The sequence below is a fragment of the Aplysia californica genome, unplaced genomic scaffold, assembly GCF_000002075.1.
Source record: "Aplysia californica isolate F4 #8 unplaced genomic scaffold, AplCal3.0 scaffold00253, whole genome shotgun sequence".
Lineage (NCBI taxonomy): Eukaryota > Metazoa > Mollusca > Gastropoda > Aplysiida > Aplysiidae > Aplysia > Aplysia californica.
The window spans coordinates 214,252-232,848 of NW_004797523.1; the positions used below are offsets into that span (position 1 = coordinate 214,252).

General features: G+C 42.1%; 1 protein-coding gene across 2 annotated transcripts in view; it reads left to right on the forward strand.

Moving 5' to 3' along the window:
• LOC101846657 (cAMP-regulated phosphoprotein 21) overlaps positions 1–18,597 on the forward strand; it is a 76,892-nt gene that overhangs the window by 39,520 nt on the left and 18,775 nt on the right. For both annotated transcript variants that reach the window (XM_005100601.3, XM_005100599.2), the window contains 8 exons: positions 2,990–3,235; positions 5,150–5,210; positions 6,548–6,824; positions 8,820–8,960; positions 10,115–10,217; positions 11,737–11,838; positions 16,036–16,091; positions 18,133–18,413. In XM_005100601.3, the coding sequence (XP_005100658.1) occupies positions 2,990–3,235; positions 5,150–5,210; positions 6,548–6,824; positions 8,820–8,960; positions 10,115–10,217; positions 11,737–11,838; positions 16,036–16,091; positions 18,133–18,413 (1,267 nt within the window). The remainder of the gene's footprint in view (positions 1–2,989; positions 3,236–5,149; positions 5,211–6,547; positions 6,825–8,819; positions 8,961–10,114; positions 10,218–11,736; positions 11,839–16,035; positions 16,092–18,132; positions 18,414–18,597) is intronic.

The following is an 18,597-nucleotide window of genomic DNA, read 5'->3' on the forward strand; positions in this document are numbered from 1 at the left end:
ATCAAGTTGATTAAAATATATAAAAAAATCAACTGATTTAAATCAACCCAGCTCTGATTTCAATTATGGAAAAAAAAAGTAATTTGAATACTGTATTATTTTACAGTGAAAGGAGGGAAAGAAGACTTTTAAACATGATTATATTAGTCTACTTAACCTTATATCTGTTTTATGAAACCAAGGAAAGGAATTCTGAATGTTGAAATATGTAAAAACTGAATAAATAATTTTTCAAAAGTGATTTAAATCACTGATTTTTATTTTAAAAATCAAGTTGATTTAAATTTAAAAAATCAACTGATTTAAATCAACCCAACCCTGCTTACACTCATACGTACACGACTTTCACTACAATATGCAACTAAATAGAGCTCGGCACCAGGATCAAATAACCCAGCACACGACTGCATTTTCAGAACAAATCAGATGTCATAAACAAATTAAAAACAAAGGAAAACTCAACTTAACTTTCAGCCTTAGAGTCCTTGAGGACCTCAAAAACATACTCTTTTCCAAACAAGACATCCAACAATTTCTTTTCCCCGACCTACCTCCGTGGCTCCTCACCAAGGCAAAAGTAGACTTACAGCTGGCCACACACGACAAAGCAAGCACAAACACCGAAACATTTAAAGCAGAATACAAAATGCTTATAGAAAAACACCCCGGTGCAGAGGTAATCTTCACAGATGTCTCTAAATCAGTACACACCAGAGGAGACTCCATCCCAAAGCCTCTATTGACTCTGCGGAGGCCACTCACTCCGAAGAAATTTCAACCCCAAAAAATCTTTCCTTCTCCTATCTGACTCCCTGCCTTGCATCACCTCACTTACAAACTACACACTCTTACAACCAAAATTAATTAGGTTACAACAAAAAATACATGCTTTGACTGAAACTAGGAAAAGTGTTGTGTTCACGTAGCTATCTAGCCATGTGGGCGTTCGAGGAAACGAGCAGATGGATCTCCTGGCAAAGGAATCCACATCCCTTCTGTTGGGATCAACGACGAAGACACTCTCACAGACTGACTTAAAACATAAAGTCAAAATCTACACCTCTAGTCTGTTGGAGACACATTGGGAGAAACTTCTTCTTCTTCTTCCTCGTTCTCGATATCATAATGAGACTTGCGTGGGGCGGTTTGGGCAAGCCCGACTATCGGCACCTTTCGGTCCACCTCTCCGTCTTCTGCATGCTTTTCTGTCTGGGAGTGCTCCCATATCCTACAACTTTCCTGGGTTTGCCTGCTAGGCAGCAGGGGTTTTTGATCAGAGTTTTCCTTCTCCTAGATGAGCTGCCATCCCTTGCTAACAAGTTCCATCTACCCGGGGTGGGGATATCGCGCCCCAGTCTCGCTGGCGAGTCTTTCACCGGGCACTTAGGGTATTTTACATTGGGTAGAAGAATGGGATCCCACACCACAGTCTTCACCCCGCCCTCCATCCTCACCGCCATTTGGTCTGCAACTGCTTATTTAGATATTCGCAGCTAACCTCCTGTGGACGCACTGGGTTGGGGTTGGTCGCCCCGCGGCCCAGATTGGGAGAAACAAACCAACAACAAACTCCTCAACATCATGCCCAAACTGGGACCACGAAAACCTTCAGGCCTCTCTAGAAGAGACAAAGTCATTTTTGCTCCATTATGCATTGGACACACATCCCTAACAAATAAATATCTCCTTCAGGGAGATGAGAAGCCGTTCTTTTTCGACACAGATTTTACCATCTGACACATTTTAACAGAATGTCCAAACTTCGGGAGTCATGAAGGAAATGTTTTAAATGCAAAAAGTTGCAAGATTTTTTTTCCGTCATGATCCGTACAGAATCCTTGATTTATAAAGGCCATTGGCGTTTATGGAAAATTGTAAATGCAGTTGTTTTGATTTTAAGCAGGTTATCATTTTTAGATTGTTATTTTACCTCAGATTTTTAACAAATCTGATCGTTGACCTGAGCCAAGCCGTGCAGTGATCTGTTATGACTGAAACCGACTAGTGTTTCGCTCGTTCATATGACCTTATACAGTTGCGAGCGCCGTAAAACTCTTATTAAAACAAAGCGAATTTAAAAAAAAAAAGTTTTATGTATCTTTCTGAAATTTTTTTTTTTTTTTTTTTTTTTGTAAGTGTTTTACGGCGCACGCAACTGCATAGGTCATATGAGCGCGCGGGACACACCTAATATTTTCAGTTGGCAGGAAATTTTGAATTTTGCCCGGGTGGCGGCCGAAGCCTACTCTTATCGATTTTAGACCACCAAGGGATCTTATAACGTGCGCAACTTGCACACGGGCCCTCCGAGATTTTTCGCCCTTGTCCGAGAAGGCTAGGTGTAGATATTTCCTACCAGAAGATCAGGGGTGTGGCAGAAAGACAGCAGTAAGGAGGAGCCAAGGAGTAACAGTAGAAAGGCTGCAGAAAGAGTCAGGAGCCCAGAGGAGGGGACAAAGGAGGTGAGGGGGTGAGGGCAGAAAGTGGAAATGAAAGCAGACAACAGAACATTGATAGAGAGCAGGAAAGGAGGTGAAAGGAGACAATTTTAGAGAAGAAAATTTTTTGGTCGCTACCCGGATTCGAACCCGGGACCTTTGAATGAGAGGCCAACACCTTAACCTCTAGGCCATGAGAGCCCCCCTTTCTGAAATGCTTTCTCACTTCTTGCATTTATTTATTGCACTTTCACTTTTGTCTCCTTTTCCGTTTGTGAGCCAATTTGTTTCTGTTTGAAATATTATTACTGATTGTCTTTGTTGTCTGTCTGTCTCTCCCTCCTCCTCTCCCCCCACTCTCTCTCTCTCTCCCTCCCTTTCTCACCCATGTCACTCTCCCCTTCGCTCTCTCCCTCTTGTCCCTGTCCCCCTCCCTGCCCACCCCCTCTCCCGCTCCCTCCCTCTCACTCAAAAACTATTGAGTTCTTTCACTTGTTGGCCATACATTTGAACACAAAATAATGTTCTGGCTCCTCTAACATTATTTCCAGCCCCCCAACACACGCAAGCAGACTTTGATACGCACGCAGGCGCTAGAAGGCACCTCCCCGCCCCCCGACTCCTTCCTGTCCCAACTGCACAGCAATGGCAGCCCCACAAGCCCGGAGACAACGATCACGGCGCCGCCCCTGTCAAATGGCGCGCCCTCTGGTGGACTGGCCAGTCAGCGCGGGTCGGGGGCCTCCTACGAGGCCAAGGAGTTTCTTAGATCGTCGCACAAGATGGCCATCTCCAATGTGAGTGAGATGTGTGATGGAGCCCTGGGGGGAGGGGGGGGGGGGGCAGGGGGCATTCGTGCGTGCTTGCTTGCTTGCGTGTGCGTGTGTGTGTGCGCGCGAGCGTGCGTGTGTGAGGACATAGTGGAACCTGGTGCACATCAAATTTTGGGCACATGAACTTCATCGGTATAATTTTAAAGCTTGTTCTTTTTTTTGGTCTTTTGAAGAGAGGAAAAAAGACCTGTCTGACTTAAATAGAAGTCAAGATACAGTTGAACCTGCCATGATGGCCACCTGTATAATACGGTCAATTTCCGTTTCCCCCTTTGCGTTTTTTCAACATAATTTAACTGTGTAAAATTGTCACCTGTCCAACCCGGCCGCAGCCACCTTTTTTTATAAACCCACTGTTTATTTTATAAACCCAGTGTTTGTTTTACCGTGGCACTCGGTTTACATCTTCTTACATTCTCTATTTTATCTTTGCATAAAATCAGCAACAAAAAGCTAACACAGAAAAATCCCTTCTTACACCCCCCCTTTTTCAAAGAAAACAAAAGACACCTTTGAATTCGCCCCTCGGCAGTCCTAAGCCTGAAATCAGCCCTGGTTTGGATCTCGAAGGGAATTGTTTATATTTATTTGTCATTTTGATTTTGATCAGTCCTGCCTAAGATGGCTGCCTGTGTTACATGGATAATTTTCGCCTTTACAGTGGGTGGCCGTTTTACTCAGGTTCAACTGTATTTTACAATTGAAGGAGATAGGGTGTTTGGTAAAATGAATGAAAAAATGGTTGTGAAAAGTCAATTTCTCTGTTTTCTTTCACTCTTTCATTTTGTCTCCCTCTCTGTTTGTGAGTAAATGTTACTGTGTGTACATGTCTCTCATTTTCTGTCTCTGCCTATTTGTTTCTGTTTGAAACATTATTAGTGATTGTTTGCCTTTATTATCTCTGTTTCTCTCTCCCCCCTCCCTCCTCCTTCTGGTGGGTGGTTGGCGGGTGCTCTGGTGTGGTTTGCTTCTTCTTTCCTATCAAACATTTATCATCCTTCTCTCCCCTTCTTCTTTTTGTATGTTTGTTACTCTCTTCTTGTAACACCTCTGATCTTCTGGCGCTCATATGACCTTATGCAGTTACGAGCGCTGTAAAACCTTAAAAACCTCCCTGTTTCCCCCTCCCTCTCTCTCCCCCCCTTTGTCCCTCTCACTCTCTTGGTGACCATTTTTTGTGTCTTTTGATGTAGAGAAGTACATGGAGAGCTCTTGTCGGTGGCCTATCTCCCAACACGGAGTGAGGATGGCTGACAATGATGAAAAAAGTAGTGCAGGCTAAAACTAAAACTAAAACACAGAGTCTTTATGTTTTTGTGTTTAGTAGATAGTCAGAGGTCACTACTGATAGGTCATGGGTGGTTTGCGGGTGCTCTGGTGTGGTTTGCTCCTTCTTTCCTATCAAACGTCTATCGTCTTTATCTCCCTTCCTTCTTTTTTTTATGTTTGTTACTCCCTTGTAATGCATCTAATCTTCTGGCGCTCTTATGACCTCATGCAGTTGTGATGGCCGTAATACCTCTACTAAAACAAACTACTGATAGGTCCTGTTCCTTTTTTTTCTCTCTTTGTTGTTTCTGCCTGTGTGTTTCACTGTTTTCCTGCAGTTTCAGAGCTTTTCTTTACTCAAAATAAAAGTATAGTAAAAAAAAAAAATGACAGGCTTGGGTAGCTGGCTGATGCTTTGATGTGGTTTGCTCGCTTCTTTCCTATCAAACAGCTATTGTCTTTGTCTCTCCTTGTTTTCTTTGTATGTTGCTCTTTAGTAATACCTCTAAATTTGGGCATTTAAATGACGTATGTGTGTTGAAAATGTTTCACTACAACTAAACTCTGTGCTTCTCCCTTGCTCACACTTTCTCCTTCTCGTTTCTCCAGGACTCTGGTCGTGGCACGTTTGAAATCACGGACCCAGTCGCTGAGACAACCCTGTCCAGAGGTAAGTCACCTCCGACCTTTGACCCTGTCTTTTCATTGAAGGCTTAACCCACCTATAGTTGTTTCAGACTCTTAACCATGCATGTGTATCTTCCACCTTTGTTGTTTCTGAGTCACATTTTTGAAAAGGGTTGAAGGTGGTTGGCGGGTGCTCTGGTGTGGTTTGCTCCTTCTTTCCTATCAAACATCTATCATCCTGATCTCTCCTTCTTTTTTATGTTTGTTACTATCTTGTAACACCTCTAATCTTCGGCTCTTATAAGACCTTATTGTGTTGCAAGTGCTGTAAAACTCTACTACAACAAAATGAAAAGGGTCACTGTCTTACTCTTTAACCAGCATGTTTCTTGTCGGCGTTGTTCTCTGGAAGCAAAAGTAAAAGGTATAGAGAGGAATGGGGAGTCCCAATGGATGATGGGAACAGGAGATTAAAACCGTGCTTGGAACCAAAACAGCTCAGGCAGGCAGAATGGCACGAGTCATTGTGTTTTATTGCGGAAAGGTCTGGAAAGCAACGTCCAACTACTGGAAAAGTCTAAAAGAAGAAGATGTTCTGCTAGACACAAACAATGCAGGTTGCATACGCTATCCTATATGAGGATAGTCCGCTGAGAGGAACATTCTTGGAAGATTGAAAAATTTGACCCCGCTCAAATTCGAACCTAGTCTTTCTATCATTTCTGATCTTATCCCACTGTTTCACCGCAGTTAACAGTCCATTACTGACTTTGTTTTTCCTGAAAGGTTGTAACTTGCTGATGACAAGAAACATCTCCAAGTGTTGCTATATCAAAGAACAAGACTATGTTGATCAGCATAATTTCAATTCATGCAAAAAAACAAAAAAACAAACACTTTTTTTTCTGATAACTTAGCATGCATAGTAAATACAAGACTCTGGTGAAGCCCAGTTCTAATTTACTTTTTGACTGTCGATATAGTTCTTTCGAGGAAGCTGTACAAAACTTATTATTGTAGCAACCCCAGGCTATGAGTGGTGCACTCTGTGGTAATTAGTCATATATAAGTTGATTTGGTTTCTTGTTTGTTACTGCGTATTTGTACAATTTATAATGTTCCATATTTATGACTGTTTGTGTCCCTAATAAGGTTCCATATTTATGGCTATGTGTTTGTCACCTATTAGGTTCCACTTTTATGGCTATGTGTTTGTCACCTATTAGGTTCCACTTTTATGGCTATGTGTTTGTCACCTATTAGGTTTCACTTTTATGGCTATGTATTTGTCACCTATTAGGTTCCACTTTTATGGCTATGTATTTGTCACCTATAAGGTTCCACATATTTATGGCTGTATATTGTATGTGTTCCCTGCAGCTTCGAGCACAGATACCAACAGCACCGCCAGCACCGTAGTGCTTCAGCAGGCAGGGGCCATCGACAAAGAGCAGTTTTATAAGGACGTCTCAAGTACTGATGAAGATAGCACATATAAGGACGACGCCTGTGTTGTGGAGAAAGAGAATTTGTACAAAGATGCGTCTGGCATCGACCTTGGGGAGTTCTTCAAACAGACGCTAATGAAGTCTCCCAAGGATAAAAAAACCTTATTTTTCCTTGAACGAGAACTACAAAACTTTGTCCGGGATGAGTCGTAAGTTGGCTGGAAACACTTGCTAGTGACGGGTGGGGGTGAGGGGGTGTGAGAGAGAGACTGGTAGGTCATGCTGACAAACATTGTATATGTGGGTAAATATAACACGGTGTACCAGTGGTGGAATTTTAGTTGTAGCAGGGGGTTTCCCGCTGAGCACCTTATCACGTCGGGGTCACGGGGGTCAGCTCCCTGTTGCCGCTCTGTCTGGGTTAACTTAATTTTTTGAGCTTCTCAACGTAAAATTTTCAGTATATCCTTGGTTTTTTTTGGTAATTAATCATTTAAGGCACTTAAAAGCACGCATTTCTGCTCTCGCGACTCTAAAAAGAATGGACAGTGACTCTAAAAAGAATGGACATTGTAACTTGTCTGGTTATGTCGTTAGACGCGCTGAAGTCGGCAACACTAAATTGTAAAATTTTTGGACAAATGTGAATGAAAAAAAAAATCGGTTTAAAAAGATGGCTCAACAAAAGCTGTCAAACCTTTGGAACTTGAATGACATAACATTGAAGGAGATACTCAGAAAAGATTGTATCAAGGCAGACAATAGAAGACTGTATTTTTTACATACAACTTTATGTGTCTAATACTATCGTGAGTATATGCATATTTTCTCGGAAGTTTATAAAAATTAAACTGTAGTCTCTCTATGAAGAAGTGCAAATCGAGTTTAGTGCCAGAATACATACACAGGGCAATACACGAACAGTACTTGTTGCACTCCTTAAATTTCTTACTTTTCTTAAAACGCTTAGTCTAGGTTTTTAAGTTGACTGAAAAACAGGGATGACTTCTCGTAACTTGGTTTTCAGAATAATTTCTAGCTTTGCAGTGACACTGAATTAGCACCCAGCTTTTCCAGATTTTATTTTAGTTTCTATAACCATTTGCAATAACTGAGAATGTTTTGATTTCTTCAAGTTCATAAGTATCTGCACATATTTCCAACACAAACTAAGAGTGAATGTGTTTTCTGTCACTGTTTTTATTTTCCATACAAGAAGTTTGTCTCTGCCCTTGTATTTTTAAACAAATCGCATATCATTCTTGGTTGTAAGCAGGCCGTCACAGACACAGCATGATTCATGAACAAACGCAGAGTTACTTTCTCTTGGTTAACGGTAAAACAACAGCTAACGCTGGGTGTATTTTGTCAAAAAAATATAGATGTACATCTTTATTCTCTTATAACTTGACTATCACTACTTGGGCTGATTTTAAATTATCTCATGATAAAAGACATGCGTAGTCAGTTCAATATTGATTTTGGAGAGATCTGTCGAACTGTTTTTAAATAAACAATCATTTATTAGTACGTAACTAAAGTAGGACAAATTAGGTACTCTACAAACACTTGTCTTGAACAAAAACTAAGGCATAGAAGTTAACCATTCTAATGCAAAATAATTCTCAAGACTGAGCTTTTAGCACATCAGTATTTTGGTTTGCTGCGTATGATGGGGAAGAAGTTGTATCGTTTCAAATGTACACAAAAATGCAAACTTCTTAACCGACACTGGCAAAGTCGCTTTATGGCTCATTAAACACTTGACCTCGAGGTGGTGAGCTCCAGCGGACTGCTGAGTCACGGTAACTAAAAGTAACACAAGCGGGCGAAACGTGGCACCGTAATAAGCACATGGAAACAGTAGTGGAAAGAGTAAAAGAGTAAGATGGCCGGACAGAAAGAATTGATGAAAGGGGGGAAAAAGGCAAGACCTAGTGGCACCTTTCAACGGCTCACAAGCAGATGAGCTGTGTTATAGTGTACCCAATAATTGAACTGCCAGGCTTTACTCAGTCTGTGTCGGCCCTGACGAGCAAGGTTGAAGCTGCCAGTCTCTTAAGTGAACTATGTAAACTGTGTTTTTACTAAGCATCTGTAATCAATTATTTTGTGGTACCAAGTTTAAGTATGACTCAATGTTAACAATGTTACTAGTGGTACATAGACTTGATAATGCCCATTGTGTATGTATTTGCTTGCAGGGTTCGTACGAAAAAGCTTCATGAAATGAACCCGTACGACCGTATGCTGGTACATCGTCTGGCAGCCCATATGGGTATAGAACATAACGTGGATCAGACGGGCAAGAGTGTGATCGTCGCCAAGACAGATTACACCAGGATGTGAGTACACACACAGACTTGATGACGGACACATATACGCACTCACAAAAAACACACACATAAATATACATATTATGAACACATTTGCCCTCCCCAAAGGGACGGGTGGTTGGCGGGTGCTCTGGTGTGGTTTGCTCCTTCTTTCCTATCAAACATCTATCGTCTTTATCTTCCCTCCTTCTTTTTTGTGTTTGTTACTCTCTTGTAAAACCTCCAATCTTCGGCATTTATATGATCTTTTTGTGTTGCAAGTGCTGTAAAACTCTTACTAAAACAAAAACAAAAAAAGCTCTCGCCAAAACGTACATACAAACGTCCATACACTTCCACATTTTCGCTTGCACTCACTCGCTCATGCACATAAGCATGTACAAACGCTTTCACGCTCACAAACACACACACACACACACACACACACACACACACACACACACACACACACACACACACACACACACACACACACACACTCTTGTCATGTTTTCAGTCAAACTTATGATGTCAACATATTGTGTGATATTTTGTTTCTTTGTTGGTATGTGACTGAAGTGTCCTGTCCTGTCCTGCAAACACATTGAGTTAAAGTTTGTTGTCAGTGGCCTAAATCTAGAAATAATGTTAACTTGTGGTGGCTGATTGTGGTGTGCTGCATCCTATTAGCACACAGCGACTACTTTGAGTTATGTTGTTGTCATCTTTTTAACATCAGATAGTGTGTGGTTGGCGGGGGCTCTGGTGTGGTTTGCTTCTTCTTTCCTATCAAACGTCTATTGTCCTGATCTCTCCTCCTCCTTCTATTTTGTGTTTGTTACCCTCTTGTAACACCTCTAATCTTCGTCACTTATATGACCTTATTGTGTTGCAAGTGCCGTAAAACTCTTACTAAAACTAAAACTAAACTAAACATCAGATAGCTTGCTTTAATGTTTATCAGCGTTCAGCGGTTATTAAATGCGGGTGGTTGGAGGTTGCTGCTGGTAGGTTCTTCTACTTATTTTCCCCGATGTTGTTAGTGTCTGTCTTGCTTTTTCTTTGCCCTGAAGGGGGGGGGGGGGAGGGGGGGGGCATCTGTGTGTTGATTTGATACTGGACACACAAATATTTAATAAAAGAAACAGATAATCTGACTAATTCCATCTTGCCTTTTGTTCCAGACCGGAACCCAGCCTTGTCGATTATCTGAGAGAAATCGAGCACGGGAGCCACGAGAAGAAAAGGATTTTGCTGAAGAAACCAGCGAGTCTGGATGAAAAACAGGTATGTATTTTGAGTGGATGGGGCTTTCTTACTTGAGTTGTTGTGCGAGTTCTAGAGAAAATAGGCTCAGATGATGATGTATAATGGTGGTGGTGGTGATGGTTTGGTGCTTGTATTTTTCTGTGAAGTGCATACCTGCCAACCCTACAGAAAAAATCGGTATATTACAGACTTTTTGGTCAAACTGCCGAGCCACTGATTTTGAGAGATAAGCCACCCACAAGCACCCCACATGTCTTCTTTATTGCTGTAAAATTTCAGATCTTTGTGAAGGCCTACACTTTATGTACCAATTTAAAATTACCACCCATCCATTGATAAAACACTAGCGATGGAAACTAGATCACGGACTCAACACGCGAGTTGCCGGCATTCAAGAGGCGCGTGATCGCTAGGCGGCATGTGATTGACTGCCTAAAACCAGAGAGTTTTACAGTAATAAAATTTTACAACTGCTAAAACTAAACAGGTTACCAATGACATCATTGCGGGTTTTCTCGATACTGCTTTGCTAAGGTGTAGAGGGGTGATCGGACACAGTTCAAGCGATGTCGCGCAATTCAACATATTTTCATGCAAATTTAATATTCGTCTTAAAGATCCAAAGATAGACTTCAAAAAAGTGATAGCAGAACTAGATTCTGCACTAAAAATCACTAGAAGATGCCAAGTTTCATTCATATACTTCAATTCATTACTGACTTATGAACAGTTTTTCATCAAAATACATCAAAAACGTCGCACTTTTTGTCAATATTTTCCGATATGAAAGTCCCCCCAAATTTTGAAACAAAAAATCCCTTTGACTTTTTAATTTATTAATGGATTTTAAAAATTTAAAAACCACAGTTCTTAGAATTTACTATTCTTTCATTTAAGCTGGATAAAAATTTAATTTTTCATTGTCATTGCTAATTTTTGTTTTTTGTTCTTTGTCATTTTCTACATTTGTTTGAAGTCGCAAACACTCTCATGTGTATGTGGGTCAAAATATTGATAAGGGTCCCCAGTTAAGTATGCGGCAAGTGGTAATATAGCATACTAGAGATTTTTTAGGTCAACTACAGAATTTTAGACAAAAATTTGTGTCAACTACAGTTTTTGGCCCAGGCAATGTTGGCAGGTATGGAAGTGAACTAGCAACTGTGTAGCTTTCTGACATGGGTATATTATGTACAGTGGTGTCTGGTGTGTTGACTGATGAGTGTATGGTCTGTTCATAGCTGTGTGATGTTGACAGCACTGTTGTTAGCAGGGAACTGTGCGGTGTACTTTCTGACAGATTTGTGGTGTGTTGATAGCTGTACTCGTGGAGTGTGTTCACTGCTGTGTAGTGTGTTTGCTGACACCTTATGTCATGTGCTGATGACTGTGTAGTGTGCTTGCTACTGACAGTTTTGTTGTGTGTCGAAATACTGTACAGCGTGCCAATGTTATCCAGAGGTGTGGAAAAATCTGCCATATCTCTGTTCCTGGTTGCATTTGGCGTGTGTGTTGACGGGCTGGTGGTTTGTTTCAGACGCGAGGCATTGGCAAGACTCAGCTGGGCGACACCCGGGCAAAGTCTCTTGAGGAGCGTCAGCAAGTTTACATCCGCATTAGAGAGCGGATCTTTGCCAAGGTGGGAGCTTGTCTGAGCATGCTCTCCTCTGTGTGTGTGTGTGTGCTTGCGTGCGTGTGTGCGTGCGTTTGGACATGCCTGCTCACTGCCCTTCCCCCAATGCCACCATGGGTGAAAGTTTTCTTGCATGCTGTAATTCTGGCTTTTGAAAATAAGCTTTCCAACTTTGTCGGTTTGGGACAAATTGTCGACTGCATATACATTTCGGAATTAGTCATTCTCCCAATACACAGGTTCTGGCTCTTTGCATTTGGTTACGTTGCTGGTCTGTTTCAGCTTACCCTACTGGCCAAAATGAGCCTTACACTTACACGCGCAGAAATAACCCAATTAGATCTATGTCGCAGTAAACACTACGACCACGATGTTATTGATCTGGCAAGACCGCTCTGTCCGTGATTTACCCAGGTTTAGCCCTACTTTGCAAATTGTGGCTGGTTTTGACATTTTTGGCTCATGTTTGTGGGTCGTTTGGACTAGCAGAAGCACGTTGTTAAACTTTAAAGAGTGTGATTTATGTCAGCAACAAAAAGGAAGAAAAAAAAAAGGAAATTAATTCTGTCATTAAATGTAGATAAGACGCACATAGAATATTAAATGTAGCGAACAGAATTTGAGGTCCTGAATTTTGTCTTGAACTTGAAGTTGAAGGCCTATATTATTCTGTGTATTAAAACACTCTCAAAGGCTTGACAATTCGTGCATAGCGAAGGAAAAAATCGGCGACATCGAGGGTAGATCTAATTACATGAAGGCCTATAGATGGCGGCAAATTTCAGTTTACCGATGTAGCCGTGGAAAGAGAGAGAGAGAGAGAGAGAGAGACTATGACCTCTCGATAGGCTCAAGCCGAGGGCAGTAGTGTAGCCTGGGCGTAGGCTAAGAACGTGTTTCTTTCATACGGCACAGGAGTGTTCAGGGGTAGACCTAGATCTAGATCAAACATGGTCACTTTAGTTGCGGTGTTGTCTAGTTGTTAATGTTGAGCTACTGGACCCGTAATCTCAGAATTCTCAGATGATGGCCTGATAACTGTTTCAATTGCGGCATACAAATGATCAATATTATTTATTGTTTTACTTTGACTTCAAAACAAGCTTTGTCCAACTTCTGTTTAGTCGGTCATCAAGACCTCTGAGTAAACCTTTCAATAGTGCGTTCTCATCACGTGACATGACTTCGGCGTTCGAGTTTCGCGTGTGTCCGGGACAGTCCGTTGACAGGGTCAACTTAAGTTCATGTACACTGGTTGAAGTGTCTTTCGAGGCTTACGGGGAGGGGGGAGGGGTAGAGACTTGGGCAAGGGGTCCTTGACATTATACTACTTCAGAATTGAAAAAAATAATGATAAAATATACACACATGCGCGCATGCAGAGGGCCTATACCTGGATAGTTATTAACGCCCCTGAAAATTTTTTGAATCGGTTTGCTAGTCACCTTGGTGATTTTTTGCCGATCCCAATTTTTTCAAATTAAGATCCTGATTTTTAGATTTCATAGAGTGGCAGATTTGGTTTAGACATGCGAGCGGAGAGTCTGCCTGTGAAGGCACGTAGCCGGTAAGGCCCTATTGTCGCGACATGTGTCATCGCTTTCTCTTCAACAGAGATTACACACTATGCAGCAGCTTGCCGACGCTCTGCGCAGTTAGGTCTAGGTGAAGTTGTTGTAGTAGAGAGTGAACCACAGCGGAGCAAAAGAAGTGTACAAAGGCTGCTCGGTTGAGGACAAACGGCTGATCCTAGCAGAGTTGGATGTGAAATCCATTTAAAAATCCCTATCTGCAAAACGTTTTGCGATTCCAAACACCGGAAAATATTGAGAACAGTGCTCAACCAGGGATGAAAAGGCATACTGTTAAAGTATATAGCAGTGGAACAAGCAGTGTTTCATTGGTTTCAAAAAGTTCAGGCTATAGCTTTATCTAGATCTATGGGCTCTCGGACTCGCAACCGTAAGGTCGTGGGTTCGAATCCCGTCAGGGGCCCGACGCTGTGTCCTTGGGAAAGGCACTTTACACAAATTTTCCTCACTTCACCCAGGTGGAAATGGGTACCCGGCTATAGACAGTGAACGATCTTGTCAGTTTGATAGTGTTTGAGCGCGTGAAATTCGCAGCTTGCACTGTATGCTTCCGCGGAAGCCGAGAATGTTTCTGAGAGGGTCTGCCGGGGTAATAATGGTTGTAAAGCGCACAGAGCATGCTCTTGAGCATGGATGTGCGCTATATAAATGCAATTATTATTATTATTATTATCTATGTCAAGCCAAATTATTTCAGTTAAGACTGAGGACTACAGCATTGAAATTTAGAAATGAAATTGCCATGAATCCATTTCGCTCGTCAGTTTGGCAAAAAGTGTCATAATTCATGTAAATTTTGACCTGATTAACCAACTTGGTTATCTTCCTTGGTGCAGCATAGAGTTTGTCCTTTGCAAAATTCGTACAAAACGAAAAGATTCCCATGTCCAGCCGATTTCACCATCCACTGCAACAGCCCAACCTACAGCACCTAACAATGTGTGCACAAGTGCTGTGCACCATTGCTAAACTGTTATTTAGCAAGAAGCCTCAGTTGTAGTTCGAAAAGTGCAAATATGTGGACTGTGACAGTGACGCGACACTTTTGTGTGTGTCAGTGGGGATTGTGATGTGACACTTTGTCGTGTTAGTTAATACATCTGTGAAAAATTAACGTCCAGGAATAGCACATTGCTGTTTCGCGGACCTAGAACCCGATTGGATGGATTGTTGTCAAAGGAATGCATTGATGAAAGTACGTGTACTACATGCATGTATCTTGAGGGAATGTGTGTATTTTATAATATTATGTGTGTTTATCTGACGACGTTTCTCAACATGTGTCATTTTTTAGACGTTTTACTAATTTGGATTTCATGTTTTTGAACCTGTCATTGATTTCACCCATGGGTGCCTCTCACTGACAGAAGTGTCTTTAGGCCATTCCCAGAGGGGGGACATTTCTTGTTCTAATGCACAGTAGAATTGTAAATGGGCTGATCCAACAATGTCATGCTCATAACTGTGCCTGAACTACAACAGGGAGCTGCTGCTTTTTCTTTCCTAATCCTTACTATCGTCATTAACCTCTATTTCTTTTGTATGTTTGTCACTCTCTTGTGACCCGCTATTTGCGGGGTGCCTTGATAGTCGAAGCAGACTGTGTGCTGTTGAAGCTAGAGAGGTGAGCAGAGTAAGTCTGATTCCCTGTAAGGACTTCTCTGTTGACATCCACCCCTTGGTGCTCATATGACCTTATGCAGTTACGAGCGCCGTAAAACCTCTACTAAAACAAAACAAAGCTTACTGCCCGGGGTTTGTCGCAATGAGACACTGTTCTTGATAAAAGCAAGATATTACTCGATGTGTTGCTTTGTTTTTCTGATGTTGTTTGAAGAATCTAATTTCTCTTCTACTGTTAAAATCTGAGACAAAGCATCAAAATTGCAATAACTCGCTAATTGTTTCAGCTTTGTAAAGAAAAAAAAATCCACTCATTGGTTTCTTCAACTAAATTTTCTTCTTTGCATGGTACTCGTTCTTGATATCTTTGTGATGAGTTTTAGTTTGCACTGTATTTCTCCAACAGTGTCTGTCCGTCTGTCCATCTTATAAAAATTTGTATGTCTGTTTATGGACTTTTCCATCCCTCTACACGCTTGTCTATCTGTTTTTCAGTCTGTCATTGTTTTTGTATATGTGTCTTTCCGTGGGTGGTTTGAGGGAGCCACCGGTGGGTGCTACTTTTTTTCTTTCTTCCTGTTGTTTCATTCTGCCTCCCTTGCCTTTTTCCCTGCACTTTATGCTCTCTTTGTGATGCTTCTCTTCACTCTTGTTTTGTGGGCGGTTGGCGGGTTCTCTGGTGTGGTTTGCTTCTTTTTTCCTTTCAAACATCTGTAGTCATCTCCCCTCCTTCTTTTTTGTGTTTGTTACTCTCTTGTAACACCTCTAATCTTCGGCACTTATATGACCTTATTGTGTTGCAAGTGCCATAAAATACTTACTAAAACTTATTACTCTTTTGTTTATTATCTGTCTGTCTCTTTGTCAGTTGTTCCCTAGTGTGTGGGTGTGCATGCGTACGCATGTGTGGGTGGGTGTGCATATATATGCGTATGTGTGTAGTGTTGAGTACATATTGCACTGACATCTGGCCTCTCCCCCTCCACAGCCCGAGTCTCTGGATGGATCTCAGCCTCAGACGTCCACCCCGACACTTCTCACTGCGTAAGTCTGCTGGTCATGCTTGTGGTTTCTGTAGTTTGGGATGGTTGACGGTTGTTGTTTTAAAAAAAAAATTATGTTAATGGCTTCAATTGTTGGGGTTGATATGGTGGATGTTTTTGTTTCTGTTACAGCTGCTGTGTTGTGTCGGTAAGTTGCTGTGATTGTTGGTGGTGGTTGTAGTTGTTGGTGTTGGCGAGTGCTGTAAAACTCTTACTTATACTAGAACTTAAAAATTACAAAATATTACTTTATTTTAGTAGCAATACAAATAGGTCATATGGTTTGCAAGTGCCCTGATGTAGTTTGCTCCTTCTTTCCTATCAAACATCTATCGTCCTTATCTCTGCTCCTTCTTTTTGCGTACTTTACTCTCTTGTAACACATCTATTCTTCGGATTTTATATGGCCTTATTGTGTTGCAAGTGCCGTAAAACTCTTGCTAAAACTAAACTTTCCTACCAAACATCTATATTCCTTATCTGTTCTTTTTTTGTGTTTGTTACTCTATTGTAGCACCTCTAATCTTCGGCAATTATATCACCTCATGAGAGAGAGATGATACTCTATTGACCTAGCGAGAAATATTTCTTGGCTTTACAGGAATGGCAAAAACCTATTCAGATATGATCTCGTGGCCTAGACGTTAAGGTGTTGGCCTCTCATTCAAAGGTCCCAGGTTAGAGTCCGGGTAGCGACCGAACAATATTCTTCTCTAAAATTGTCTTCTTTCACCTCCTTTCCTGCTCTCTAGCAATGTTCTGTCGTCTGCTTTCGTCTCCTCTTTCTGCCCCCACCCCCTCACCTCCTTTGCCCCCTTCTCTGGGCTCCTGACTCTTAGGGTAGAACCATATTAACGCCCGACACCAACAGTCAGACCGGAACTGCCGTTGTCCGTCGGGTGCGGCTGACTGTACTAACACTGGAGTTTGGCGGTCAGACTCTGCCGCCTTGCAAATATGGCGTGTGGTAGAAGAAGAAAATTTTTGTTGTTGTTGCTTTTGAGACGCCGACAAAGAAGGAAAACCAAGACAAGAAGATTTTCAGTGCATCCCATCCAAAGAAAGCGTGATACACTAGGCGAATTTCATCATTTTATTCCGCAGTTGTTGGAAGATTTTTGAAAAATTCCAACAATACTATCGAATGAAAAATAACAGTTTCAATGAACTGCAAGAAATATGCAGAGCTGACCAAGAACTGCTAGAATTTTGTGTAGGGTCATTGCGGTGGGAAAGGGGAAACAAGCAAAGATAACATCATTAAAATTACCTCCCATCTCGCCCGACGGACCGTCTTCGATAGAACATGTTTTATCGGAGACGGTCTGACCGGGGACGACAAAGGACGTCGGGCGTACTAAAGAGCGGTGCGCATTCTTTTGTGCCCGAACGTCGGGCGTTAATATGGTTGCGGCGTTATGCAGCCTTTCTACTGCTACTCCCATTTGTCCTTCTTACTGCTGTCTTTCAGCCACACCTTGATCTTCTGGTAGACCTAGCCTTCTCGGACAAGGGTGAAAAATCTCGGAGGGCGCGTGTGCAAGTTGCACATGCTAAAGATCCCTTGGTGGTCTAAAATCGATAAGAGTAGGCTTCGGCAACCACCCGAGCAAAATTCAAAATTTCCTACCTACTGAAAAAGTTTAATGTGTCCCTCACACCACGCTCATATATCACCTTATGCAGGTGCAAGTGCTGTAAAACACTTACCAAAACAAACTAAAAAAATCATAGTGTTTTCCAAGTGCCATAAAACACTTACTTAAACTTAAGTTTCTCTTTGCCCTAATTCAAATCTGTAGGTGGTTGGCGGATGCTGTTGCGTGGTTTGCTCCTTTTCTATCAAACATCTAAAATCTTTATCTTCCCTCCTTGTTTTTTGTGTTTGTTACTTACTCTCTTGTAACACCTTATCTTTGGCTCTTATATGACCTTATTGTGTTGCAAGTGCCGTAAAACACTTACTACTTAAACTTTTAAAGATTAAACTAATATCTCTGTTTGCTGGTGTCTCTCCCCGCCCCCCCCCTCCCCCCTCCCAGGTCGTACTCCCCCTCCATGATGCAGCACCAGGGCAGTGTGGATGGCCTGAGAGCACCCAGCCTGGCCCAAGCCAAAACCAGCCACCTCTTCAAAAGTGCTGACTCGGCGACCCGCACGACCGACTCACGCTCCCACGGTGGTTCGCGACAAAGGGGTGGGATGACAAAGTCGAACAGCTACGCGGGCTCCGTGTCCCCGCACACCACACTGCCAGGCCCTCCCGTCCCCATGGCGGCCGCCGCCTGCCCCCAGGCGCTGGTCAACACCGCCCCTCCCACAGGTGAGAGTTCTCCTCACAAGCTCAGCTGTTTGTTTTACTCTTTTTTAAAATGTAAATGCCCCCCCCCCCCCCCCCCCCCTCCTCACTCATATTACCTTATGAAGTTGCAAGGGCAGTAAAACTCTTACTAAATCTTTTAACTTAAAAAAAAAACAACAACAAATGAACCAAACCGTGGCTAGGT